Here is a 23945-nt window from a genome sequence, read left to right on the forward strand (position 1 = left end):
GTATTTTGCATTTACCGCTACATTGACCAATCACATACTTCATCTTGACCAGTAACGCCACCTGTCGCGTCATATCCGGGACCAAAAGACATACGACATATGCCGAACAAGCATGTTGAAGCGTTCTATTGAGTCTCTGAACAAGCATTATATGGCTTTCTACTTGTAAATTGTAAAAGTAAATCTGGGTCGGAGTCGGAGGGTTAGGGTTGTAATGTGAGTGTTTCTAAACGAACACGACGTTTTCTTGAAATGCGCATAGAACGCGCCATTATCAATTTCCGGTTTCTCACTTCCGGAGTAAACAACGTGTGCTGGCACCCCGGCCCATGTGTTAACAACTCGACAACAGGGACAAAACGGGCGTACACACAACAAGAACAATGATAGATATGTGCGACATAATGAACACAAACATGTTTTCAATAAAATCTTGTCGCTTTCATATAATTACCTTTTTCGAAAGGAGTAATTTATGATTACCTGTACAGCCAAACGAAGTGATGGCGGATGTCAAGTCCATTTATCACACGGGTCCAGTTACGTCCCTGTGTGTTATCAAAGGAAACGTAGTTGCAGGTAAGACTGTTCATATCATTAGTAACCCAGGCTAACTCATGACCGCTTGGTCCAGTTCACAGGCGCTTGTTTCTGTTCAGTGTTTATCAATAAATTAAACATTTTGAATCTTGCATATGCTGGCCAAAACTTTTTTTTCTGGTCAATAAAAACGAGCTCAAAAGTTTTAGATTTATTTCGCTTACTTTTAGATACATGGTCTTTCCAATTGATAAAAATAATAATAGTTATTCATGTAAAATATGGTGATTGATTTGAGAGAAACATGTATCTGTGTATGCATAGTCACATATCTGTATTCACAGATCCATACCTGTTTAGCTTTTCTCACAATTTGACACTATCTTGTAACACTAACAGGTGAACACTTTATATATATATAACTCTCTAGCTTTCAGATTAATAAAACACTATAGTCTATCAATACAGAATACTGCTGGATACAGTCTTCATATACATGTATACTTTACAGGTATTGGAAACAGCCTTTACTTGTATGACTTGGTGGAGAGGCAATGTATGTTAAAATGTGCAGGTGTGATACTGAGTGGCACTATTCATGGAATCCGGAAATGTAAGTAGTCTAACATGATGTATGCAAGAAAATAAGTATGCGTATAATAGTTTTGTCAAATTTCTGTAAAAATAAATGTTTCTCATTGTCAGTTTGCTTCCAAATGATACTTGATTTATATACAGCTTTGCTGTACTGGAAAGATTCATTTCTTCATTACTTTGAACAGAAGTGTCTAAGAATGAAGATTTTTTTTGTAATGATCTGCATTAGTGTCATTTTTTTGTACATAAATGTCAACATTACTATTGTTTTCAGCTGCATACAACGAGGCATTGCTGTGTGCATTTGGAGGTAAAGTTTTACGAGTGATAAGAGTTGGAATGAGCCCTGGGGTGAGAACTTTGGTCCCCCAGGGTGAGGAATATTTGGCTGATGATTGGATCTGGGATGTGTGTTGGCTACAGCAGGTATGTTTTTTTTTATTTGAGCATTTTGAGGCTTTTTAAATGGTTTTAATATTATCATATGTTTTAAGGTAAAGGGAATGATTAAGATAGGATGCATGTGCTTTTTGAGACTTGGACATTATTCACACATACATGCATCTTGCACAAAGGGAAGGCTATCCTTAAATGACCATAGCCATTGATAGTTCATTAAACAATCAAAACAAAACCATCTTGTTTTTTCTGTGGAACTCGTTCAAGTATTGATTACCCACTTTATATATTTGTATTTAGAGTCTTTGGACTCATCAGAATTTTGGTATTTTGAAATGGTATTATGGACTTGCCTGAAAAATACCCACCAAAATTACAGAGTGTTATTGATATTGATAAGTTTACAGTTTAAATATTCAATATAGAAATACAGGTGTTTCTGTGTTTTGTAGCAAGGAGAAAAGGACCAGTTGGCGGTGGCCACAGCTCACAATGTGGTGTTTAGACTCGACCACACGCTGAGAAAGCTAGAACAAGTTGCCTGTGTTGAGAACTGTATTCTGTATCCTTTTTACCTCCATCTAGGTTTATAGTGATAATGGAAGATATTTTTTAGTTTTAAAACAAAATGCCATATGTCTTAAGCAGCATATATGTATATATATGAAACAAAAAGTCATGCTTTGAAGTAGCACTTGAATGACAGTGTCTTTTACAAGTAGAAAAAACATCTCTGTCCCTTGTCTCTATGTAGTAAGCCATTTACTAAGAAAATTTGACCTTGATCCCTTAATTTATTGAATCTACTTTATACACTGTAAGCCAGTTACAAAGGTTATTTGACCTTAACCCTTGAACTAATGTATCAAGTCCTTACATTATAAAGCCAGTTTACCAAGAATGTTTGACCTTGCTTTAAGAATAGCTTGACCACTACTAGGTACTTTACAGTTCATGATGCTATGCCAGGTTCCTACCGTGTAAACCAGTCAACTGTGCTGAATTTTATTGTATGATTGTGAAAATATTTATTTAAACTTGACACCTGCAGTTACTGTGCCAAATTTCTAGGTACTTGCTGGGAACACCTTATCCTTGCAGCAGGGACAGTCTTCAACCAGGTGCTTCTCTGGGCTCCAAATGGTCAGACAAACACTAGTGGACAGTCATTGGTCATCCACAAGCTGGTTGGTCATCAGGTACCCTTTTACCATTTTTGATAAATGGAATTGATAAAGTATTATATCATGAAAAATTGTCAAAAGTGTGAGTAATGCTAAATCTTTGCTGCTATCACCATGCATTGAATATGAACATTAATATGCAATGTATACAAATGCACATGTTTCTATTCCAGGGTGTAATATTTTCTATCGAGTTCAGTGTGACCCGGCGTCAGATCTGCACTGTGTCTGATGATCGCAGTGTGCGGGTCTGGCAGTTAAGGTTCCCCGAGGTAGCAGCAGACATTGACTGTGCTGGAGTTATCCCCCTTGATTGGTGGCACCACTGTCAAAGCACAGAACTGTTTGTGTTGTATGGACATTCTGCCAGAGTGTGGGATGTGAAAATCCTCACCTCTACTATTGTCAGCGTAGGAGAGGTAATTAAGGCTTTAAATAGATAGGGATATGAAATCAAAATGACTTCAATTGCACTGATAGATTTCTTTAAAATAATGAGTTGAAAAAGATGATTGGTCTTGGTAATTTCACATATTACAGATACATAGATGTGTGTGAATAATTTGATAACTTGCAGTACAACATGTCAGAAACCCACAAGGCTCTTGTCTGTTGTTTGTGACATAAACGACAGAGCAACTAGTCTTGTGGGTTTTTGACGATGGCAATAGAGTTGGTTTTTTTATATCACAGAATGGAAGTTGCTGATCTGATTCTGTATTCTGATTCTGATGGGGAAAAACTTAAATGTCTGACATAACATTACAGATATTTGTGAAATAGGTACTAGAATATGTACATTTTTAGGCCACACAAGTGTTTTAAATGTTGCAGGACTCAACTTGTTGTGTGTGGGACAACCAAGGGAAGATAACCCAGAGGTTCAAAGGTCATAAGGTAGATTTATTCAAATATGATATCGGTATATATGCCTGTCAAATATCCAGTTTTATACTGAAATCTCCAGTCAATAGATTCAGAAGTTTTTGCCATTTCCGTTGCATATTTTTTCACCTCAAACTTAAGATTTTGAAACTTTTTATTTTCAGTTAATATCTGATGTGTGTTTTTTTTTTAAACGGAGTTAATAACAGTATATTAGGGTGTACAATAAGGTGCTTTAGCTTCAAAACAATTAAAACTTAAGTCTCACAAACATGTATAAGAAGTTTATAAGAAGTCTACAACTCCAACTATGATATCATATTATAGCGCATGGCAAAAACATATAACTTTGTCATGCCCCAGCTACATCAGTATTTATAAAGAAGATTTCCTTATCAAATATGTTTCCTTAATTCAAATAATACTTTCCAACAGAAAATATTAAGTTAGGAACATTGATGAACCTGGGGCCAGATTTGGATAACATCACACTACATAATTATGCTACAAAATTTTCTCTTCTTCTAACTCCAATACAACAATAAATCAAATCTTTGTAGGGCAAGAGTATATGGAGCTTGGCAGTAGAGGATACAGGAAAATTTGCTGTAAGTATTAAAATAATTAGGTTAAAAATGTTACCTTTTTTTTTACAACAATTGAGAAACAAGTTATACTATAAATTGTTTCTCAATTGTTATAAAACAATAAAAAAGGTAACATTTGTTATTGCAACTGTATAAATCACTCTTGTTGGCCCGGATGGAAGTGTGCGAGGGGTCTAATTGTGGGAGGAAACAAGAGTACCCGGAGAAAACCCACGTGGTCGGGCAGGTGACTCCATACCTTTTCACGTCCAATTGGGGAATCGAACCCCTGGCCACCTACATGAAGGGCAAGTGTGTTACCACTTTGCCACCTGACCACCCTAATTTAGGGGTGTTACATATTTATATCACGGAGAATGTGACATCATGCATAATGTTTATAATGTCAATGCAAATGATTGACAGTTAAAAATTTACCTGGAAGTAAATATCTGTCTCATTAGCTGCACATACATTAATATAAGTTCTTTGGTCATTTCTAAATATAGTTTAAATTTTGAAATTCAAATGAACACCTAGCTTTAGTTGATAACATACTTAAAACCACAAATTCACGACTGTGTATTTTACTATGTGAACTTTAATTACACATGTGTAGGTGACTGGAGGTGGTGACAGTAGCATCAGAGTCTGGCATATGGATGAAGCAAAGACGTCCGACCAGTTGGTTTCTCATGTGTTAGTCCCACCAAAGCAACAGGTAGGACTCTCAACAGATTTTTCACATAGTCAGCTGTAATTATCAGAGGCATTTTATACAGTAATTTGTGGTCACTTGAGCCATGTTTGATACCGTTTCCAATACATCTTTGTCTATTGTTATGCATTGTTTGTGAACCACATGTATATCATATTTTTGACTTTTGATGAAAAACTACTCTGAGGATTTCAATCAGATTTGAAAAAAAAACAAAAAACACTTAAAATAATTGCCAATAACAAGGTTTATAATGTAAATTGTATGATTCCTCCATTTATTAAGGACTCTATAGGGTCCAAAAGGGTAATGTTTGTTAACATTTTAAAAGAATTCTTCCCCCTAGACAAAAATTCTGTCAAATAAATTGAATGAAAAAGTTGCATTGTGTTTTATTTATGAAGTAAATCGTTATTTCTGGGTTTCTAATATTCACTGAAAAGAGGTAAAATCTACTATTAAAGAAAATGATACTATGATATTTTTGTTATCTATTTTTAGTAATAAATAATTCAAGTTTGACAGGAATGGTACAAAAATTAAGAATCTGACCCTAAATTTTTCTACTGTGATTGCCTTACAGAATAAGGACACTGATTTTCCCCCGTATTGTTGCCATGGTTTCCTGGGATTGTGTGATGGTCATGACCAATGAGGGGTAAGTAGTTATCTCTATGTTACCTATGGACCAGGAAGTGCAGCAGCTACAGACCAAACAGATTGTGGCCATTGTTTTGGTTTAAGGACCTCAGATTCCTTAGAATTTTAACATAACCTCTGTACTTCTGAATTTCATTAGAAGGTGTTTTAAATTTGTTTACAGTTTTATGTCTTCACAACAGCTACCATATCATATGAAGATGGGTTATTTTCATTTCAACACATTTTAGCTCAGATTATTTATCTTATGAAGAGATTAAACAATATATATGAGACTAAGTCTATATCAGGTCTTACCTATGTGGGCTGTGACAGCTCAGTCGGTTAGAGTGCTGGCAATATAACGTAAGTGAAGATCCAAGGTGTGTGGTGTGATACTCCCTACCTGTGTTGGTTTGGGTTTTGCTGGAAGCTGAGAAACTGGCCGGTCTGTGCTATCGTGGTTGGGTCCTTGGGCAAGATACTTCCCCCCGAATTGCTCTGGATGACATTTGACGAGCTTCACGTATGTTATTCAGTGAGGTAGTCACCAACTACTACAAGGAGATCCCACCTCAAAATGACCTTGGCTATTCATGGGATGATAAACCCAGCAAATAAACAAAACAAATACCTATGGGCCTCATAGAATTAAGCACATATAATATCTGGTATTACTCTGTATATTACTTGCAAACTTGGATAATATGTCATTTTTGTGTCGCATGTGTGAAAAATTGTAAAATATTTCATGTTTGAATGTCCTTCCAACAATGTATGTTTACAGGCGACTATTGTTACACAGCCAGACTGACAGGACCTGGAGCACACTGATGTCTGATGTGACCTTCACCTCCTATACTGTTCTGTCCCTTAGTCCTTACCACACTCACCTTGTTGCCCTTGGCAACATCACTGGGACGCTTCGCTTATTGTTTACCAGTCAATCTGGTAATGGGCACATTATTGATCCTATCACTATGATTTAACTTTTTTAACACATAACTGTCCTGTTTTATCATGTCATACAGCCATGTCATAATTAATATACAAAGACACCTGTGTAATAACATTTCAAATCAAATAAAAAAACTAATAGATATTAAAATAAATCAAATACAATATTATATCAATTGATCTTTCTATTTGACAAAATAGGACAGAAATGCAAGCGATATTATTATAAGTTAACTTCTTTATTCAATTAATGTGTATCATAATTGCAGAATTTGATACAGTATCTATTTTACAGTCACTGTGGTAAACTAAAAGTTGTTCAGAAATAAGCCTCCTTCAAACTTGAATATCAAAATTTTATATTAGAGAAGGGGGCTTATTTGTGAAAAAATAAGTTAATTTAACCAAGTGTTCAGAAAAATATAAATGGGTGTGGCACCCAACTATCATAGCCTGTGGAAATGCTGACGCTCTATTCCATATTGTATTTTATAAACAGATACATCCTGCAGTACAATGGATATGGAGTGGTGTCAGAAAGATTTTGATGTACATACTGGGAAGGTTTACAGTATTAACTGGATCTCGGCCACCAGTCTACTGACAAGTGGGCCAGATGGTAAAATGGTCAGTATATTATTGTAAAAATAATTGGGTACAAAATTTAACACTTAATGCTGTACTGTAATATCTATATATATATATGTATAGTTAAAATACTGATCACGGTGTCCTTAAGTTAGAACTGCATCAACTTGTTATTTGGTATAAAATATTATATTTAATAGAATTAATGCTGTACTGTAAAATACCCGGTAGATAGCTACATCGATATCATGTGTTATGCTCAACATGCTATGCTTCCACAAGATTTCACCAACACTATAGACTCAAATGTTTGATGTTCGCAATCTGAGCAATTCTGTTTAATGAAACTAAACAATTTGTGACAAGGATGGTTATCTATATACCCTGTAGATAAATTTTGTGAGATTTTAGCAGAGGAAATATAGACATTTTTAAAAGGAGCTTATATATCCCTACACTAACTTTAATAAAAATTAAGAATTGAAGAATAAATATCTGAGTTTATAACAAATACCCGTATGTCTGTATCACATGGCATGATTACAACAAATACCTGTATGTCTGTATCACATGGCATGATTACAACAAATACCCGTATGTCTGTATCACATGGCATGATTACAACAAATACCTGTATGTCTGTATCACATGGCATGATTACAGATCTTCTGGGAGTTGAGGCTCTCATCAAACCAGGCAACCCTACATAAAAAATGTAGTCTAGAGTTACCTCCCTGTAAACACCGGTGGGTTTCAGCAGCCACCATGACCTCTGACCTCTTGGTATGTGGAGACCGAGGCGGTAGTGTTCATGTTTACAGCATGAGGACATCATTCAGCCCACATTCACAGGTATGTTGTTTAGTCCTGTGAATTTTACAAACACATTTCACCCTCTTTAGGACGGAGAAAATATTGCAAGAAAAATTTATTGAATGCTGCATTAGAGAATAACAAAATTGCTGATGATGATATCAATTTACCATTTCCTTCACTGATTATATGTCTTAGTTGTACTGTTTGGTATAGATAATGAAAAGGAAAATGTTTTATACTCAAATGTTTATTGGAATGATATCTTCTTGTTAGTTATTGATAACTTGCAATTGATTAAGAATTATATTTCTAAGGCTTAATTCTGTCAACTTAGGGTGGGTATGATACTGGATAATGCGTTAGCAGTAATTCAGAAGGTACTTGTAAGTTTAGACACAGGATAATGTATGTACACATATTTATTGCATTTTTGCCAGTGAGATATAGAAATTTATCAAACTAATAAAACTTATATTTTCACTGCAGCGATTTTTGTATTAACCTCGTTGAAACTTGCCGATTTTTCCAATTGAAGTGGAGATAGATAAATTGGTTATTTTGCTGTATTTCTGAAATTTTCAGACTAGTTTTTGACAAAATACTCACTTGACGTTAGCTATTCATGCACAGATTCTCCTATAGCAGCAGAAAACGCTTAAATTGCGCTGATCAGTCCTTTCAAAATGGTGCCTTCAAGTTGACATGGAGTAACGTCACAAAGAGATGACGTCATTACTGATTCCCGCACTTTTTGAAGCTATTAATTTTTCGATGTTTTAAATTTTGTTTTTTTTTAGTATATGAAATGCAATAAAAAGAAAATTGAATGGTTTCCTGTTAAATATAACATATATTTCACTCATATGGCAGAATATTTCGATATTTTTCACTCGTGATTGGCACTCGTGAAAATATCAATATTCTGTCATACTCGTGAAATATATGTTATATTAAACGGGAAACCATTCAATATCCTCTATATATTGGTCATAAGGTTGTGAGTTTGTCCCAAGTCCCTGTGTTTGTAGAATTAGTTAGTAACTGGTTTACTGTCTAAATGTTTGTTGCTAGTTTTTGTCTCACTGACTGTAGTACGGCTCCTGACATTATGTTAGTAGACTTACTACATTTGAATCTTATTTCAAATTCAGTCACCTGTTCAAACATTCTACCGGATTCATGGGAAAACTTGTGTGACTCACATCTGCTGCCATGACAACTATATCTACACAGCAGGAAGAGATGGCACATATAATCAGTATGAAGTTAATGAAGAGAAACTGGTTCTTCTCCACAGTAACAAGGTAAGTCCTTAGTAACAAGGTGTATGTCCTCCACAGTAACAAGGTAAGTCCTTAGTAACAAGGTGTAAGTCCTTAGTAACAAGGTGTATGTCCTCCACAGTAACAAGCTTAGGTAAGTCTTAGTAACAAGGTGTATGTCCTCCATAGTAACAAGGTAAGTCTTAGTAACAAGGTGTATGTCCTCCATAGTAACAAGGTGTAAGTCCTTAGTAACAAGGTGTATGTCCTCCATAGTAACAAGGTAAGTCTTAGTAACAAGGTGTATGTCCTCAACAGTAACAAGTTAAGTCCTTAGTAACAAGGTTTAAGTCCTCCACAGTAGCAATGTAAGTCCTCCATAGTAAAAGGTAAGTCTTAGTAACAAGGTGTATGTCCTCAATAGTAACAAGGTAAGTCCTTAGTAACAAGGTGTATGTCCTCCACAGTAACAATGTAAGTCCTTAGTAACAAGATGTATGTCCTCCATAGTAAAAGGTAAGTCTTAGTAACAAGGTTATGTCCTCCACAGTAACAAGTTAAAGTCTTAGTAACAAGGTGTATGTCCTCAACAGTAACAATGTAAGTCCTAAGTAACAAGGTGTCTGTCTCACAGGTAACAAGATAAGTCTTAGTTACAAGGTGTATGTCCTCAACAGTAACAATGTAAGTCCTAAGTAACAAGGTATATGTCCTCAACGGTAACAAGGTAAGTCCTTAGTTACAAAGTGTATGTCCTCAGAGGTAACAAGGTAAGTCTTAGTAACAAGGTGTATGTCCTCAACGGTAACAAGGTAAGTCCTTAGTTACAAGGTGTATGTCCTCAACGGTAACAAGGTAAGTCTTAGTACAAGTGTAGTGTCCTCAATGGTAAACAAGGGGTAAGTCCTTAGTTACAAGGTGTATGTCCTCAACGGTAACAAGGTAAGTCCTTAGTAACAAGGTGTATGTCCTCAACGGTAACAAGGTGTATATCCTCAACGGTAACAAGGTGTATGTCCTCAATAGTAACAAGGTAAGTCCTTAGTAACAAGGTGTATGTCCTCCATAGTAACAAGGTAAGTCTTAGTAACAAGGTGTATGTCCTCAACAGTAACAATGTAAGTCCTCCATAGTAACAAGGTAAGTCTTAGTAACAAGGTGTATGTCCTCCATAGTAACAAGGTAAGTCCTTAGTAACAAGGTTTAAGTCCTCCACAGTAACAAAGTAAGTCCTTAGTAACAAGGTGTATATCCTCAACGGTAACCAGGTGTATATCCTCAACGGTAACAAGGTGTATGTCCTCAACGGTAACAAGGTAAGTCCTTAGTAACAAGGTGTATATCCTCAACAGTAACAAGGTGTATATCCTCAACAGTAACAAGGTAAGTCCTTAGTAACAAGGTGTATGTCCTCAACGGTAACAAGATAAGTCCTTAGTTACAAGGTGTATGTCCGCCACAGTAACAAGGTAAGTCCTTAGTAACAAAGTGTTTGTACTCCAAAGTAACAAAGTGTATGTCCTCCAAAGTAACAAGGTGTATGTCCTCCACAGTAACCAGGTGTATGTCCGCCACAGTAACAAGGTGTATGTCCTCCACAGTAACCAGGTGTATGTCCTCCAAAGTAACAAGGTGTATGTCCGCCACAGTAACAAGGTGTATGTCCTCCACAGTAACAAGGTGTATGTCCTCCACAGTAACAAAGTGTATGTCCTCCACAGTAACCAGGTGTATGTCCTCCACAGTAACAAGGTGTATGTCCTCAACAGTAACCAGGTGTATGTCCTCCACAGTAACAAGGTGTATGTCATCCAAAGTAACCAGGTGTATGTCCTCCACAGTAACCAGGTGTATGTCCTCCACAGTAACAAAGTGTATGTCCTCCACAGTAACAAAGTGTATGTCCTCCACAATAACCAGGTGTATGTCATCCAAAGTAACCAGGTGTATGTCCTCCACAGTAACAAAGTGTATGTCCTCCACAGTAACAAGGTGTATGTCCTCCACAGTAACAAAGTGTATGTCCTCCACAGTAACCAGGTGTATGTCCTCCACAGTAACCAGGTGTATGTCCTCCACAGTAACCAGGTGTATGTCCTCCACAGTAACAAAGTGTATGTCCTCCACAGTAACAAAGTGTATGTCCTCCACAGTAACAAAGTGTATGTCCTCCACAGTAACCAGGTGTATGTCCTCCACAGTAACCAGGTGTATGTCCTCCACAGTAACCAGGTGTATGTCCTCCACAGTAACCAGGTGTATGTCCTCCACAGTAACAAAGTGTATGTCCTCCACAGTAACCAGGTGTATGTCCTCCACAGTAACCAGGTGTATGTCCTCCACAGTAACAAAGTGTATGTCCTCCACAGTAACCAGGTGTATGTCCTCCACAGTAACCAGGTGTATGTCCTCCACAGTAACCAGGTGTATGTCCTCCACAGTAACAAGGTGTATGTCCTCCACAGTAACAAGGTGTATGTCCTCCACAGTAACCAGGTGTATGTCCTCCACAGTAACAAGGTAAGTCTTAGTAACAAGGTGTATGTCCTCCATAGTAAAAGGTAAGTCCTTAGTAACAAAGTGTATGTCCTCCAAAGTAACAAAGTGTATGTCCTCCACAGTAACAAAGTGTATGTCCTCCACAGTAACCAGGTGTATGTCCTCCACAGTAACCAGGTGTATGTCCTCCACAGTAACCAGGTGTATGTCCTCCAAAGTAACAAGGTGTATGTCCTCCACAGTAACCAGGTGTATGTCCTCCACAGTAACAAGGTGTATGTCCTCCACAGTAACAAAGTGTATGTCCTCCACAGTAACAAATTGTATGTCCTCCACAGTAACAAGGTGTATGTCCTCCACAGTAACAAGGTGTATGTCCTCCACAGTAACAAGGTGTATGTCCTCCACAGTAACAAGGTGTATGTCCTCCACAGTAACCAGGTGTATGTCCTCCACAGTAACAAGGTGTATGTCATCCAAAGTAACAAGGTGTATGTCCTCCACAGTAACCAGGTGTATGTCCGCCACAGTAACCAGGTGTATGTCCTCCACAGTAACCAGGTGTATGTCCTCCACAGTAACCAGGTGTATGTCCTCCACAGTAACCAGGTGTATGTCCTCCACAGTAACAAGGTGTATGTCATCCAAAGTAACCAGGTGTATGTCCTCCACAGTAACCAGGTGTATGTCCGCCACAGTAACCAGGTGTATGTCCTCCACAGTAACCAGGTGTATGTCCTCCACAGTAACCAGGTGTATGTCCTCCACAGTAACAAGGTGTATGTCCTCCACAGTAACCAGGTGTATGTCCTCCACAGTAACAAGGTGTATGTCCTCCACAGTAACCAGGTGTATGTCCTCAACAGTAACCAGGTGTATGTCCTCCACAGTAACCAGGTGTATGTCCTCCACAGTAACAAGGTGTATGTCCTCCACAGTAACCAGGTGTATGTCCTCCACAGTAACCAGGTGTATGTCCTCCAAGGTGTATGTCCTCCACAGTAACCAGGTGTATGTCCTCAACAGTAACAAGGTGTATGTCCTCCACAGTAACAAGGTGTATGTCCTCCACAGTAACCAGGTGTATGTCCTCCACAGTAACAAGGTGTATGTCCTCCACAGTAACCAGGTGTATGTCCTCAACAGTAACCAGGTGTATGTCCTCCACAGTAACAAGGTGTATGTCCGCCACAGTAACCAGGTGTATGTCCGCCACAGTAACAAGGTGTATGTCCTCCACAGTAACAAGGTGTATGTCCTCCACAGTAACAAGGTGTATGTCCTCCACAGTAACAAAGTGTATGTCCTCCACAGTAACAAATTGTATGTCCTCCACAGTAACCAGGTGTATGTCCTCCACAGTAACAAGGTGTATGTCCTCCACAGTAACAAGGTGTATGTCCTCCACAGTAACAAAGTGTATGTCCTCCACAGTAACAAGGTGTATGTCCTCCACAGTAACCAGGTGTATGTCCTCCACAGTAACAAGGTGTATGTCATCCAAAGTAACAAGGTGTATGTCCTCCACAGTAACCAGGTGTATGTCCGCCACAGTAACCAGGTGTATGTCCTCCACAGTAACCAGGTGTATGTCCTCCACAGTAACCAGGTGTATGTCCTCCACAGTAACCAGGTGTATGTCCTCCACAGTAACAAGGTGTATGTCATCCAAAGTAACCAGGTGTATGTCCTCCACAGTAACCAGGTGTATGTCCGCCACAGTAACCAGGTGTATGTCCTCCACAGTAACCAGGTGTATGTCCTCCACAGTAACCAGGTGTATGTCCTCCACAGTAACAAGGTGTATGTCCTCCACAGTAACCAGGTGTATGTCCTCCACAGTAACAAGGTGTATGTCCTCCACAGTAACCAGGTGTATGTCCTCAACAGTAACCAGGTGTATGTCCTCCACAGTAACAAGGTGTATGTCCTCCACAGTAACAAGGTGTATGTCCTCCACAGTAACCAGGTGTATGTCCTCCACAGTAACCAGGTGTATGTCCTCCAAGGTGTATGTCCTCCACAGTAACCAGGTGTATGTCCTCAACAGTAACAAGGTGTATGTCCTCCACAGTAACAAGGTGTATGTCCTCCACAGTAACCAGGTGTATGTCCTCCACAGTAACAAGGTGTATGTCCTCCACAGTAACCAGGTGTATGTCCTCAACAGTAACCAGGTGTATGTCCTCCACAGTAACAAGGTGTATGTCCGCCACAGTAACCAGGTGTATGTCCGCCACAGTAACAAGGTGTATGTCCTCCACAGTAACAAGGTGTATGTCCTCCACAGTAACAAGGTGTATGTCCTCCACAGTAACAAGGTGTATGTCCTCCACAGTAACCAGGTGTATGTCCTCCACAGTAACAAGGTGTATGTCCTCCACAGTAACAAGGTGTATGTCCTCCACAGTAACCAGGTGTATGTCCTCCACAGTAACAAGGTGTATGTCCTCCACAGTAACAAGGTGTATGTCCTCCACAGTAACAAGGTGTATGTCCTCCACAGTAACAAGGTGTATGTCCTCCACAGTAACAAGTTATCAGCTGTTTGCAGAAATGAAATTTCGTACAGCTAAGACTGAATGGTCAAGGCTTATTTGTTATGGATGAATATTTATTGGTGAATGGTCATGTATGAATGGTAACGGATAAATGGTAACAAGTGAATGGTCATGGGCGGGTGGTTATGGTGAAGTGTTACAGGTGAGTGGTTATGGAGAATAGCTACAGTTGGGTGAATTATTATGGCGAATATTAGTGGGTGAATGGTTAATGGTGCTATTATTAAATACATATGTATACAGTGTATATTTCTTTGTTATCACAGATACACAAAGGATTCGATTGGTTAGACAGATTGGATTTTACTGGTAAAGATGGAGACCTCCTTGTCTATGGTTTCCATTCGGTAAGTCTGTGCTGTAAACATACTGGTTAATTATGTTAAAATATTATTAGTCAGAATTATCAACACACATTTAAAAGTTCTGTGAAAGTTAGACTTTATGACACAACCAATGGGAACCGTAACATATTTGTGGTTTCTTTAATATCCTAGGGAACTAGATAAAAAAAACACCGAAAGTGACCATTAACACTTTTGACTTTCTGACACACACTCAAACAAGCACATTCAATGATTCCATGAATAAACTTGAGTTTTGCCAGCGGAAAAGAATTGGAGTTAATATGTGGAAAACATTTTTGGCTCGCCAAAACTAAGTCCAGGGAAGCTGCTGCTATGGTAGCACACCACAGTAAGACAGCCTGGCCATGGGCAATTTTTTTGTTAAGGAAATAACTCCTGTATTATGATATGCATAAAAAATGAAAAAATAAATGTACACTATAATTGGTATATTCAGTATGAAGTAGTACATACAGGCTTCACATTTATTAAAACAAAAATCAATAAATTGGTTCCGGATTTTAAATATCCGGATTTTCCGAACGTGTGTTTACACAGGAAATTTAGTTTTGCCTACAGCGCAAAATGGAAGCCCACAGAAAAGGTAAGATAGCGGAAAAACTTAATTTACAACATATGTCCAAACAAGATTAATTCTGTCTTTGGGATAGAGATAGTTAATTTTAAATAGGTTTCAGAAAAAAAATTGTGTAGAGAATTGTGCCATTTTGGGTCAAATATCATAATATTTTGCAATTTTTGAGAATTTTTTAAGCTGTTACCATGGTATTCACAGCTCTAAAAATCACAGAAAATATCAGTTTACTTATCCTTCAGAGCTCTATTAAAATTGCAAATGTTGTACAGATTTCAAATATATATACTTTATTAGAGGTTATATGTAAGGTTAACTGGCAATGTTTACATATCTAAAACATGTGCCATATTTTTCAGAATTTGGCATTTTTACTGTACACTGCTACCTATACATCCTGGCATTGGCGCTGTCTGTAGACACCTAGATTAATTGTTTTTTTAAAACAGTGTTGTGTCAATACTTAGCAGGATACAGCTTAGGTATTTGACATATGTTTTCCTTGTGACAAGACCTTTCTATTGGTACTACATTTGGAGACCTTCTGACCTTGACTTTGACCTTTGCCTAGTTTAACCTACTTTTAAAAAACTAATTCTGAATTTCAACCCACTCAGCAAGCTATGTTGTCTTTTGCCAATCTTTGTACCATTAGTATTAATGACCTCAGACTAAACTAGCTAGAGGTAGGCTATAAGTGATTATTATTACTGTATATCTCACAGGGACTTGGTGCAAATGTCCAACCCATTTATATATTTATAGGAGCATGGGATGGGAATTTGTGCCAAATCTCTGTGGTATGTCTGATTTCATTAACATTAACTTCAAAATTCCTATACTTCATTACAGACATATAAGGAAAGTTCCTTCACTCATATTTTTTTTACTTAAACCCACTAATGCCTTCCTATGGAAAATTAAAGTTGAGGCCAGATTTATGTAGATTAACCTACAGCCATATTGATTTATAGAACAACTTCGTGCTGTGGAGTAGTCAGAACAATCAGAGACTGGTACAGATACCATGTGGGGGTGGACACAGAGCCTGGGACAGCCGTATCCATGGCAACACTATCCGATATGTGTATATCAGGACAGGAGAAGTAGTTTTTTGTGAGACAGAACTCTCTACAAACCAAGTCCTACTCAAGGTAATAGTATAGAAGATTCATTGGCTCAACAGTTAACTCAATGAACTTCTTCATGTTTTGATATTTTCTTCTGTTCATCAAACTGATATGTTTATTCACAAGTGTTGATAAATACAGATAGTCATATCATTATAATTCAGAACTAAGAGGATCCTTATACAAAGTTTTTAACCAAATTGATTCATGTAGTGATGACAGATTGATGAAAGTCTTTGTTGTTCAATTTTTCTACAATACAATGTATGTATTTACATATCTCTTTAAAGGAAAGTCTACATGGCAGAGAAATAACAGATATTCTTCATATTAGGACTTATGATCAAGGTAAGAAACAGGGTTCTTATGATCAAGGTAAGAAACAGCAAAGGTGCTTAAGATCAAGGTAAGAAATAGGGTTTTTATGATCAAGGTAGAAATAGCTAGGTTTCTTATGATTAAGGTAACATTTTATCATAGAAAGATATCTATAAATAATATATACAATGTATTTATATATGTCATTATATCATGTCAGAGTATCGGGCCGACCATCACTGCATCATTAAAACGTTCATTTTAAGAATGCCGATGTGGTGCAGCGGTATAAGCTGTGGGTATTTCTGGCTAGGCGATTGGGTGCCGTAGATCATGAGTTTGAGGCCCGTTCAGGGCACGATCGAGTAAAAAAGATGTCTTCCTTCGTCATTCGTGTTACTATGTTATATAACTATTTATTAGCACAATGTATCATATATATTATGTGTTGGTTGGTGATTCGAAGATATAGATTTGAATTTCCTGTCGTAGTTGTACCGAGAGAAATATTTATAATATATGTACAATCGGTATCCATGTATGTAAATACATTGCGATCTGGGTATTCATATCATCTAATAGACAACTTCCACAATGATCGTGTCAAGAGTATCGGGCCGACCATCACTGCGCCAGTAAAATGTTCTTTTTTAAGAACGCCAATGTGGCGCAGCGGTATAAGCTGTGGGTATATCTGACTAGGCAATTGGGTGCTGTAGATCATGAGTTCAATGCCCGGTCAGAGCATGAGTCAAAAAGTTGTCTTCCTTCCTCATTTGTGTTACTATGAGTTGAATCTTTTTACCACTCAAGAGTACACCATCAGTTACATTTTCATTCTGCATATAATTCCTTAGTATAAAATTCTTTTCGAAAAAAAAATACATGTTCAGGTGAGTATATATAATATGTATATAAATCCTTCATTTGTTTCCTCACCAGGTGGCAGCCCTGTACATGTCATTGGCACATGCAGTGAAGATACCCAGGTCAATTTTCTGTCACTTACATGTATCCTTTAGTCAAAGTAAGCATTTATCTGTACAATATAACACTGAAACAGTTAACATTGTCCTCTAACTCCAATATCAGTAAGTGGTAAGTGTTTAAATAATGTTTACTTTAATATGCTGTTTGTTTTGTTTTTTTGTCATCACCATTTTAGTGGGGGAGGGGAAGGGGTTAATGTTATCCATGCCCATTCAGTCCCATCCCATTCCAAACAGATTTGGATCACATTCTGGTGGTCATTGGTCAGGGTTAAAGGGTCAAAGGTCTCTTTTACCCCTTCGGCATGGAACACATTATTGCAAATGAGCATCCAGAGCATTAATTTCCAGTTACATGTAGCTATAATGTTCAGTAATTCAATTACCAGAAACTAGGAAATGGATTATCATTCAAGCTGTAATAGAAAATACCGTAAATATTGTCCAGAAAATTATAAGTTAGATAGTGAGATTGTACTGTCTGTCTTCCGTAACAAACTCTAAAGACAACCGCTATGGAGTGATGAACCTAAATCAGCTAGCTTCTCTTCAAGGTCACATCTCCAGTGTCCGTACTCTGGCTGTGTGTGATTCAGGGTTACCATGGAAACAGTCAAGTTCTGAAAGGATTCTGTTGTTTTCTGGGGGAGGTCGAGCACAGCTCCTCATATGGAGAGTGACAATTCCAAAGTCCTCTGGTCTCCATGGAAATGCAGATTTAATGGCAGACAATTTTTCACATGAAACTCTGTGTAATTACATGATGGATCATTGGAACAACAGGAACAGGAAACCATGGAAAGGTCATGACCTCAAACCGAACCCGGAGACACGCTTCATGGACCTGGCAGCTGTGAAAGCACAGGATGTTTGGCCATTAGCGCCACCTGGTGTCCACGTTCTAATGGTTGCCTGCTCAGATGGCTATGTTAGGTATGCATTCTACTCAATATTAAATGTCAGTTGGGTAAGTATATATCAGAAATGATTATTATATACTTAATTATTATGAATATTGTGGATTGCATGAAGGAATACATGTCTGTTGGGCCTCTTCTTGGAAAGAATTATTTGGCAAATTAAGAACTAATGAAGTGATCTCCTTAAATAATTTCATTGAAGACTGATAATATAGTACAGTACCTGTAGTTGATTACTAACCATGCAACAGGTACCTATAAACATGAAATATATTTGTGGATAATTTCTTATGCAGAGTCTTAGAAGTTATTTAGATTGTTTTGTGCTACAGATTTTCAGAATGTTTCATATTAAAAGTTTGTGGTCAAGCTTTTCAACTGAATTCCCATGATTTATTTTTGTAGTTCTTATTAACCACAAAATTTATTTTTCGTATGCACATTTCTTGTTATAGAGTAGAAGGAAAGAATAAAAAATGGTACCCATGGTATAGACTATCTCTCATTAGCACCAACAAATGAAGAAAAAAAAAGAGTAATTACATCCTAAACATCATCACTTATAGGATCAAAAAATCAAGTTAGTTTTGTTAGATAAATCATTATAGGACAATCCATTTAGTGGAATGTTCCTTTTACACGGGTACAAACCTGCTGTTCCCATTGATAGAATGTGATGTTCCCCTCCAGAACAAACTGATTATTTAGGAATATTTTCTTTGAGGGTCAAGTTCAACCTAATATGGACGGCAACGAAAGGTCTTCTAATTCACTATATTGTATATGATCTTGGTAATAACCATTTAAACTGGATTTAATTGTGATATTATACTTATTGACTTTGAAACTTGCCACAGTTAGTAAAACTTAATAAGATGAGGTAATACGCATACTTCTATCACAATACCCTGTGTTATTCAACTCTCAGACCATCAGTTAATCATTACAGCTGTTGATTAACAATCTGTTTATACCACACGTGGTATAAACTCTGTACGCATTTCAATTGGCTAACACGGTGAACTTTGACCCAAGCTGCAATTGTTATTGACGTCATCAATAATCTAATGACGTCACATCACCGGGTCCCGGACGTCACCGGTACACTTTATTTGCTTACGCGAAATTATACTTGGCCACGTTTCAATTTGATTCAAGCCGATATTATTGTGGTAGAAACAGGTCACACGACTCGAAATTGTTGGATATGGAATTTATTTCACACTCGTAAGTTATTTTTTTAAAAGTTGCAAAAAACACTCGCTAAAGCTCGTGTCTTTTGTAACTTTTAAAAAATAACTTACTCGTGTGAAATAAATTCCATATCCAACAACCACTCGTTGTGTAGCCTCTATTTATACCATAGCTTGACAGATTTCAGAATTGGAACAATGAGGTCTTTACTGAAAAAAAAAATCTCTTTTTTATTTATTACTTATACATTGTATTAGAATCAAACATTCTTGAACATAATTGGAAATGAACCAATTGAATGCAATTTGGTTGGCCATATTCAAGATAGCTTTACTGGTGGTCAGTTTATATTATTACATGTTCAAATTTTGACATCTGTGAAATTAAACCATTTGTAATACCGTGTCTGAAATGAATTAATTGATTATCAAAAATAATTATTTCAGGTTCTACTGTTTTGATGAGGAGTTACGGACCCTTACCCTCCTAGGGGAGTCTGTGTTCCATGACCACTGTGTGCTTCAAGTGCGGAGCATGATCCATTGCGTGCCCGATAACAGCAGGCATCTTGTGTGCATCTCTGCAGCCACCGATGGACGTGTTGCATTCTGGGACCTAAATCACATCGTCTTACATTACATAGAAAAAACTTATCCCGAAATAAAATCTGCTAATGAAATGTTGTGTATATGTTCCAGTGAAAGAAAAGGACCTATTGACCAAACTTCATTAGACAGTGGTAATGATTTGAAAAATATATGTGAAGGAGAAATATCACTCAATAAACATTGTCTTTATCATAAACATTTACAGCCAGAAAGTGTTCCTGGTCAGGGACAAGACAACTCCTGTCAGGAAGATTGTGATGACACAAAGGATAAACAGGGTGGTCAGAGAGGCTCGGTTGAAACCCAACATTGTAATAGGACAAAGAAAATGATGGCTGCTACCACTTTCAGAGATACTTTGGATCCTGTTTTTGTGATACCGTCACATCAATCAGGAGTGAACAGTCTACATGTCTTCAAATTAGCAGGTTAGCACAGTCCTAAAATTAGCATTTTACCAGGCCTTGAATTAGCAGGTTAGAAGGTTAGCAGTCTTTAGGTTAGTAGATTAGCAGTCTTAAGGTTAGTAGCCTTTGTAATCACAATCCTACAATAAGCAAGTTATCACAGTAATTCAAATTAGCAAGTTACTAGTTGTTTACACCATAGATGTTATTTACTATTTTGTACAAGTTAATAGTCTACAAATTAGCAGGTAAGTACAGCTTCAAATTTACAAGTTCAAATTAGCAGTTAACAGTTTTCAAACCAGCAGACTAACCGTCTACAAATTAGCTGATTATCATGCACAGTCATCAAATTAACAGGTTAGCACAGCCTTCAAACTAGCAAGTTAACAGAGTCTTATTTCAAATTAGCAAGTTAACAGACTTCAACTTAGCAGGCTAATCAGTTAACACAGGTTTATTTTTTAAGAAAATCAATTGATTTGTAATGCTGTTATAGATTCCCTCACCTGTAAATTGATACATGATATTGGCTATAAGTATGGGGCTGCATTCATTATAGTTTAACACTTGATGTGCCCATGTATATATATTACAGAATGTCCGGTATATGGTAGGGAGTGGGGGAGATGACAATGCTCTTAGGGTGTCAAACATCACCATGGCATCCAACAAGGGCAGCAGCCAATTAGAGATCACCTTGAACTGGAGTGTGTTGGAAGGAAATGCCCATTCTGCCCAGATTACAGGTGAGAATGGACAGGTGTGTTTGGTATGCAGCAGTAGTGCTAAGGCTATTTGTGGGAGTGTGCTAAATATTTACGAATATAGAGTCACTAATATTTACCAGACTTTTTCATGAAGGCCCTAAAAGATATGTGTTTCTGCTTACCCTACCAACTTATATTTTTGTGCATACTCTGAATTTCATTTGGCCACTTTGAAGGAAGGTCCATTTAAGAATGATTCCCTATCTATAAAACCTTTATATAGTAAAAACTATTGAAAAATAAAGATTTCCCCACCTACCTTCCCTATTTTTTTTGGCATGTTAGTGATAACATATGTATTATTTCCTGAGGCCTAACCATTATAGATTGTCCTGGAAATATGAAAATCCATGGATGGGATTGTACCACTGAAGGTTTCCAATAGGAGAAATACAAACATTTTAACAACTGAACCAATTCTTTAGCTCACCTGGTCTGAAGTCAAAGTTGAGTCAAAGTTTGTTATAATCATTGAAGTTGAGTGCTGGAATAACGGAAGTATTATAATATTGTATATACTATTAGGTAAAGGAAAGTGTTGAATACCATGCATGGTACTGAGAAATGCATTCCACAATTATGGGAAAAGTATTTGTAATATATCTTCAATGAGAGCGTTATGCCAATAACACCGATACATCCAGGCCCTTTGGGCCTTTTGTTTCTGTGCAGCTTTACCATATTCTTTCTACACTTCAAGAATACTGCATACCAATACTTGTAATGCATCTGTAGGTTAAGGTTCCACAGACACCAGAAACCATTTCTGAAAATTTTATATACATATGTACATCATACAGAACAGAGTTCTTTTAGACATTGTATAATTTAATTTGCACTAGGTTTTGGTTTGTCATGAATTAATTTTGTAGTTAGACAAATTTTGATAAAGATCAAGTGAAATGGTATTGATATGGCTGTAATAGTTATACAACAGAGACAATTAATTGAAGCAAAAATTAATAAAATGATAATAATGATAATGATTATTGCCTTATCCCAGGACTATGTGTGATCGAAGACAGACGAGTGTTGACCGCCTCTGTGGACCAGAGGGTGTGTCTATGGGACGTCTCTACAGAAATGGTTCCTCAGGTATGTTACCACCTACAGGTTTCTGCCTATTGGTAGCTATAGGTTTCATCTTACAAACTATTGTCAGTGTTCTGTCAGCATTCAGGTAAGTACATGTACTGTAGGTGTATTGTATAGGTGATTCAGTGACCAAGAAAATGTTTATTGTTTGTCAATGGCTTGTTTACATATATGCTATACTGTAAAATTCCTACAAATTTATATTGTTTTTCAGGTACAACTAGTGTGGTGTAAATTTGTACAGGTGTCTGACATTTCCAGTATGGCTGTGTGGGGCTCCGACAGGTGAGACATGTGTTACTCAACTTCTGTACCTTAATAGACAGGTGAAAAATGACTCTCAAGTACTAGTTGAGTTTAGATCTCAGGGAATCGGCATTAATTCCCAACCCATATGTGTATTGTATGTATCAGCACATCCTCTTTCACCCACATGTCCATTAAGAAAATTTGTTGTTGGCTCTTCATTTTTCATTAAAATAAATATACATTGTAGATGGAAGCAGTTTGGTAAACATGCTCAAAGGTTTTTTAGAACAAAACAAAAAACTTCAGTATTGAAAATTATGAAAATTGAAAATTATGAAATGACAACTACATACCTCCCTGTCAAAAGTGTCCATTATTGAGAAAACTTCAAGGGAATGCTGCAGAATGTTCAGAATATGGGCATTTTCTTTGGAATGTTAAGAAAGTATGTCTGAATGACTTCACAAGGTCTTCGTTACTTGTTTTAATAAGTTTGACCTTGTAAGAAAAGAAGGACAGTTTGTTATTTGATGGAACAAGTTCACAAGCTTGCCTCCAAATTTAAGATATTCATAGTTTGTCAATAAAACCATTCCAGTCATTCCAACATTTTCCTGTATTTGTTATTTTCCCTCATATGTTTAAAGCCAATGCAACATTATTAATAGATTTCTGTGGATTACAGTGTTGACATGGTATTTGTTTCAGGCTGAACATTCTAACTGCTGGTGTGGGCTTAGAAATGCTGTGTGCTGAGAAAGACAGTCAAGTTGCAGTTTCCTCTCGGTGAATGCCGTCATTTTCAGAGATCTCAGAGACAAGACTCTGTCTTATACATGTAAACATATACATGCCAAATCATTAGGACAAGGAACATAGTAATATAGCATGCTTCTGTTAAGTCATTGAGGTAATGCTGCAGTACATTATCATATTGACAAACTACCTTTTCTGTCAATCCGTGAATAAATTTTACATAATTTTTATAATATCCGTAGTATTATTTGTTATTTTGTAGAGTGATAAAACTTCAAATAAAGAGTTCAGAAAATTTGCTACAAAACTTTGAAGGTTACCATAACATCCAATTT

General features: G+C 37.1%; 1 protein-coding gene across 1 annotated transcript; it reads left to right on the forward strand.

Annotated features, from left to right (window-relative positions):
- Positions 1-282: 282 nt before the first annotated feature.
- Positions 283-23843, forward strand: LOC117338898 (WD repeat-containing protein 6-like). The gene is given in 25 exon segments (XM_033900263.1): positions 283-579; positions 1052-1153; positions 1412-1563; positions 1989-2098; positions 2588-2735; positions 2894-3139; positions 3555-3617; positions 4166-4213; positions 4812-4913; positions 5494-5508; positions 5510-5568; positions 6337-6500; positions 7006-7133; positions 7758-7946; positions 9062-9214; positions 14499-14579; positions 16149-16328; positions 16595-16652; positions 17565-17633; positions 18118-18544; positions 20172-20757; positions 21339-21489; positions 22514-22605; positions 22820-22890; positions 23563-23843. Coding segments are annotated over 25 exon segments (3552 nt in total). The 5' UTR covers positions 283-503; the 3' UTR covers positions 23645-23843.
- Positions 23844-23945: the final 102 nt, after the last annotated feature.

Source organism: Pecten maximus, chromosome 12 (genome assembly GCF_902652985.1).
Source record: "Pecten maximus chromosome 12, xPecMax1.1, whole genome shotgun sequence".
Lineage (NCBI taxonomy): Eukaryota > Metazoa > Mollusca > Bivalvia > Pectinida > Pectinidae > Pecten > Pecten maximus.